At 61.9% G+C, this 5,410-nt stretch overlaps 1 protein-coding gene across 1 annotated transcript; it reads right to left on the bottom strand.

Annotated features, from left to right (window-relative positions):
• Nucleotides 1–5,060: 5,060 nt before the first annotated feature.
• MNEG_0387 (hypothetical protein) lies at nt 5,061–5,387 on the bottom strand (the record flags this gene model as incomplete). The annotated part of the gene is made up of 2 exons (XM_014051137.1): nt 5,061–5,100; nt 5,236–5,387. The coding sequence occupies 2 exons, from the start codon at nt 5,385–5,387 to the stop codon at nt 5,061–5,063; spliced, it is 192 nt and encodes a 63-aa protein (XP_013906591.1).
• Nucleotides 5,388–5,410: the final 23 nt, after the last annotated feature.

Below are 5,410 nucleotides of genomic sequence, written 5' to 3'. Positions count from 1 at the left end.
GGGGACCGCCGCTGAGCTGGGGGCAGGGGAGGCACGGGCGAAGGGCCGCGGGGGCCCTGCGCCGGGCTGCGGCAGGCGAGGGCGGGCAGGCAGCAGGGCACATGAACCATCGCCGGAAGAGTCATACAAAAACGCCCGCTCTCTCCCATTGCATCCACCCTGTGCGTGGAAGCCACAACTGAAATGGTGCCCATGCTGAACGCAAGGCCGCGAGACGGCTGGCCTGCGCTCTCAGGCACCCCACCTGCACAGCAGCGGTCGCGCAGGTGCAGACGTCGCTGCACTTGTGCCCCAGGCGGCGAGCGATGCTCGAGAGCGGCGTCACACGAGCCTTGACTAGGCCGCCTGCCCTTGCATGTATTGACGAGAAAGTTGCGGGGACGGCCCGCTTTCCCGCCGGAGAAACCCTGCCTTCCAGGCCCACTAGCGATCTATCAGCGAAGCAAGCTAGACTATCAAACTAAAAATAATCGTCAATCAATTCCTGGGGGTGGACAGGCTGGCCTGGGGGCGCCGTGCTTGCATCACACGGAGCATGTGATCGGCCCAATGAAACAGCGGGCGGTTGTGCAGGCCCGGTTTCCTAGTCGCAACAGAGTGTGACTCTAAAATTGAGCTTGGCCCAGGCCAGCGAGCGAGGTCGCGCGGGCAAGGGCGCACGGGGTAGGTCACTGCGAGGAGCTGGTACGCTGTGCGCAGCAGAAGACGTTTTCGGAAGTCTCTCAATTTCGTTTTCGCGTTGCTCTTGGCGTGCGTTCGAGTGTGGCGGCTGGCACATGGGGCATGGGGCGTCAACTCGTAACTCGTGAGCACTACCTGTGCCACCCATCGATACAGCCGGCCTCGGCAGGGCAGCGGCCGAGAACAGCAGCTGAGCTGTCGATTCAATTCATGGTGGACCTGTTGATGCAGTCGCAGTGCTGTACATCGCCAACGCAAGGGCAGCATGGGGTCGACCTGTTGAGGGCCCAATTGGGGTGTCACAGCACATGGCACAGATTCTTTCGCTGCCGCACTTATTGTTTTCTCTGCTGCAATAACATCGCTAATTCAGGAGCGCAGAAAAGATGGCAATAGTGCCAAATTCCCTGCTTGCTCGAGGGGCCGGAGTTTTGACCCCAGAGGTCAACCTGACCTCTGATCAAGGGCCAACAGGCCAGCCCAGCCCTTGGTTTGTGATGCCAGGGATCAGGCGCAGACCGTTGAGGCACCATAAACACACGAGCGCATGCCAACCAAGAACGACAAGATCGGTCGCGTCAAGACAAGCGTGCATATGGGGCACTGTCGACACTATGACGTCGCGCGCACATGGCCGGTGACGCCCAGGAGCTGCGACGCGATCACATGACCTGGCCAGCTTCGCGGCAAGCCCGCCCCAAACCCTAACGGCGCCGTCCGGCGGCCTGCACAAGCGCCTTGATATGCCCCACAAGCCCGAAGAAGGCAGCGGCAGACAGGGTCGCGGCCAGCGCGAGTTGCCGGCAAGGCAGCCCAGCCCTCAAAAGTTGGGGCGGGCGGCTTCTGGTGCGAGCGCGCAGCTGGGATCACAGGAGCGGCGCCGGCCTCGCGGCGCAGAGGCGCCGGCCCGCGCGACAGCTGCAGTGACTGCATCAAGTTGCCGGGCCCCTTGCGCCCCGGTGAATGCAGGCCGCCATCGCTGCTAGGTGCGCAACGCCAGGGATGCACGCAGCAATGTTCCAAGCTGAGCCCCATGCGTAAGAGACGGAAGCCTGGAGGCTCGAGCCTAGCCCTGGTCCCCCGGTGCCTTGACGCCTTCACACGCCGCCGCCGACACCGGCGCTTGGCAGAACGCCATCCACGGCGCGTCGGAGCACCACGGCGGCTTCGTGCACACGAAGGCACCGCTGCTGCTGCCGCCGCCGCCGCTGCCGCCGCCGCCGCTGCGTCCTGGGCCGCATTGGTCTGGGGGCCCAGCCTCGTCACAGGCGGCGGCTGAGTAGCCTGCCGAATAGACGTCTGGAATCTGTTTGGCGCACTTTCCGGGGACGCGGGTGGGGCCCTGCTTGGGCAGGAGCGGCTTGCAGTAAAGGCCCCGCGCGCAGCTCCGGTTGGGTAGGTAGGCGGCGCAAGCGCCGCCGAGGGGGATGCGGCGCTCGCACACGGCCTTTGAGATGCTGCAATAGAGGTCCGGAGCGCATGGGCTGGGGGTGGCCAGCGTCTTGGGGGCCGTGCACTTGGCGCCGATTGGCAGGGGTGCTGTGGGGCGGGTGTTTGAGTGGGAGGGGTTCGAGGGGTTCAGCTTGCGGAGCCGGCCAGGTCTGGAAGTGAAGCCTTGCGCAGCAGTTTGAATCTTTGGGAGGGTTGAGATGGCAATCTTTGGGCCAGGGTTGCATGCTTCTGGATGTCAGCAGCTGCATGGAACCTGTGTCCACTGGCGACGTGATGCATGCGCCGCATGGCTCTGCGCAAAACACATGGTTCACCCTGACATTGTCAGCAAAACTGCATGTCCGACCGACCTGCTGAAGCGGCCAGCCCGCGAGCAGCGGCCGCTGAATGCGCGATATTGAGTCCCAACAGTCCCAAGATGAATATCAGCGACGCGCACTTTGTGTCATACTGGCACGACATGTCCCTCCAACGCGATGTTCAACAAGATCAAAAAACACCCCGAAACGAGATCATATCCCGGAAGAATGTTGATATGATGTACCAAACGAAGCAAAGACTTGACTAGAGGGATGGTCGTGCTGCAGCTTCTCTGCAGGAGCAACAGTTGCAACGGCCACGATCATAGCTCTCATGCACACCCAGATTTGCACCTGTGTTCAAATGAGCGAACACTCAGTGCGGCTCACCATGATAGGCGACAGCATTCCGCATCGGATGCAGTACTACCTAGATTATTCTTCACCGTATCATGCACAGAGTGACGTGACTGGCCGGAGTTGGAGCTGTCTGGGTCAGGTCAAAAGCCCTATGTTCTCATAACTCACACATGTTCCTCTGAAGGGCTAGATGAGCCCACCTACGATATGCGCACCTTGATGTCGATGCTCCTCAGCCCCAGGCATATTGCCCGAATGTGATTGCACACATCTCCTCCAATACAGATGCCGTGTAAGATATTGGCATGCCTGTGGTCCGACAGCATGCCGGTAATAACCAACTTCCCACTACTGTACTGAACAACTTTCCGGACTGTAGAAGGCGCAGCAACCTGGGGACACGGACACCTGAGCTCTCCACCTCAGTTATCAACACCCACAATTACTAGGTAGGAGTGGGCTGAAAGATCCAAAGCAACCTGCGGGATTCATGCAGATGTCACGATCTGTCCTGATGTAGATTACATTGGTGTTTCGTTGGTTGACTTTTGTTGTTTCTTGGGTAGGTGGGCTGGTTGTTTGAGCTGGGTTGGTGATTCGAGTTGGGTTGGTGACGGGAATTGTCACAACTGGTCACGCTCAGTCACACCTACTCATGAGCACCAAAGCCAACGCGTGCCAAAAGCCCAGCGGCGATCCAGCCCTGTCCATGAGTTGAAACATGATGTTTACAATTCTTGGCTGTGTGATAGCAAAAGCAATGCGGGAGTCAACATGTTCTAGGCTCTTCAGTGGCCGAAACGAGGGCAACCTGGCTGGGCAAAAAGCAGGAGGTGATTTTTCATGGGCTGATGGGTGGGGTGGGGTGGTTCAAACATCCGCACTGCACAAGGGGTGTGTGGTGGTGAGGGGCGCGAGGAGGGGAGGGGAAGGTGCAGAGTGGTGTGGTGTGGCGGGGTGGGAGTATCACAGCCTGATGGAGCAAGCCTCATGCGTGAAAGGCGGCCGCCAGGTTGACTGAGGCCCTGGCTTTGACGGCACCCGCAGGACGGCCCGGACTGCACCCGGGGCGAGCACGCACGTGAGGGCTCCCTGTAAGACCCCGCTGCGCAGCATGGGGGTGACAAGGGGGACGAAGGCTGCCGGCCAGGGCGCGACGCCCCGCCCGGCATCAGGAAGATGCGGCCTATGAAAAGGCGGCCAGGCAGGGGAAGGCGTCGCGGGCCGAACGGTGCTCGGCAGAGAGAAACATGACGCGGGAGGCTCTGTAGGATTGAACTGTGCAGACTCACTGCTCGCTCCGGTGGGTGGGGGGGGGGGTGGGGGGATCCAACAGCTTTGATGCGATAGGCGCTGACGCACGTACGGCTGGAAGGTCCGAGCCTCTTGAACTGCCGGGCCTGCTGGCACGCAGGGCGGCTCGCGGGCGGCGCACGGCTAGGGAGGAATAAGAGCAGTGCAATATGTGCAGGGCACCGCGGGGTGCGGCGACAACGCGACGAGGACGCCGCTCTGCGGGCCCAAGGGCACTCCGCCTGCCGCCGGCGCCCTGGGGCCGCCCCTCTCCCTCTTTCGCGTACGCACGCGCATTTGCACGCGTGCGCACGCGCTGCCCTTGTGATGCGTGCGGGCGCTCGTGCGCGGCGCACAATCCATAACGCCGGCTGGAGCGCATTCAAATGTCGCGTTTGGATTGGGGAGCGCGCAGTGTTCAAGTCATTCTCCGTGGATGAGCACAATACATACAGGCATATGAGCGGGCTGGAGCCAGGGACTCCAATAAAAGAATGCACATAGGGAGGACGAGGAGGGACTAGCGCTGCAGCAAACCGGGAGGGACACGACGGCTCGACGCGCATGCCGGCGGGAAGGGCTATTCACAGCCCCCGCGTCGCCCCGCCAGACGCTGCGGCCGGCCTTCCTGAAAGGCAGGAGCCGGGCCGCGTTGGACCCTTGTGACGTCATCATGACGTCATCATGACATCCGCCCAACGTCACCACCTTGTGACGTCATCATGACGTCATCATGACATCCTCCCAACGTCACCACCAGGGGAACAGCTCCTCTAAAGCCTGCAGCGCCCGCAGCACCTCGTGAAACTTTGGCCTGGTCGAATAAATCCAGTGGGAACGCCCGCGGAAGGTGCATGGGGGAGGGAGGGGGGCTTGGGAGGGCCAAGGGGTTGCATCAAGGCCAGGATGAACCCGCCAAACCAGGTGATGCTGATGACGCTGGTGGTGCTGATGGCGGCCAGTGATGATGATGACTCAGGTGATGCTGATGTGACAGCCGTTGGCAGCGGCGCCGCTGCGACGTGAGAGCAGGGGCCACGAGAGCAGCCGGTGCCCTTGCAACAGGCAGGACCGGCGCTGCCGCTAGCGCGTCCGCCGCTGCCGTCAGACCATTCCCCGCGCCCCTCGCCCCCTGCCTGCCGGGACGCACCTGTTTTCTGGCTTGGGGGACAAGCACGCGGCCAGCAGCGGCCACACCTTCTCGGGCGTGCTCTCGGGGACGGTGAGCATCTTGCCCGTGCTGACCGCGTGCAAGACCTGGCTCGGTGTGAGCCCGACAAAGGGGTGGCCGCCCTGGAACATCTCCCAGAGAATGACGCCTGGGG

Source organism: Monoraphidium neglectum (genome assembly GCF_000611645.1).
Source record: "Monoraphidium neglectum strain SAG 48.87 unplaced genomic scaffold scaffold00030, whole genome shotgun sequence".
Taxonomy (NCBI): domain Eukaryota; kingdom Viridiplantae; phylum Chlorophyta; class Chlorophyceae; order Sphaeropleales; family Selenastraceae; genus Monoraphidium; species Monoraphidium neglectum.
The sequence above is the reverse complement of the archived record's forward strand: the minus strand, read 5'-3'. Positions and strand labels throughout refer to the sequence as shown.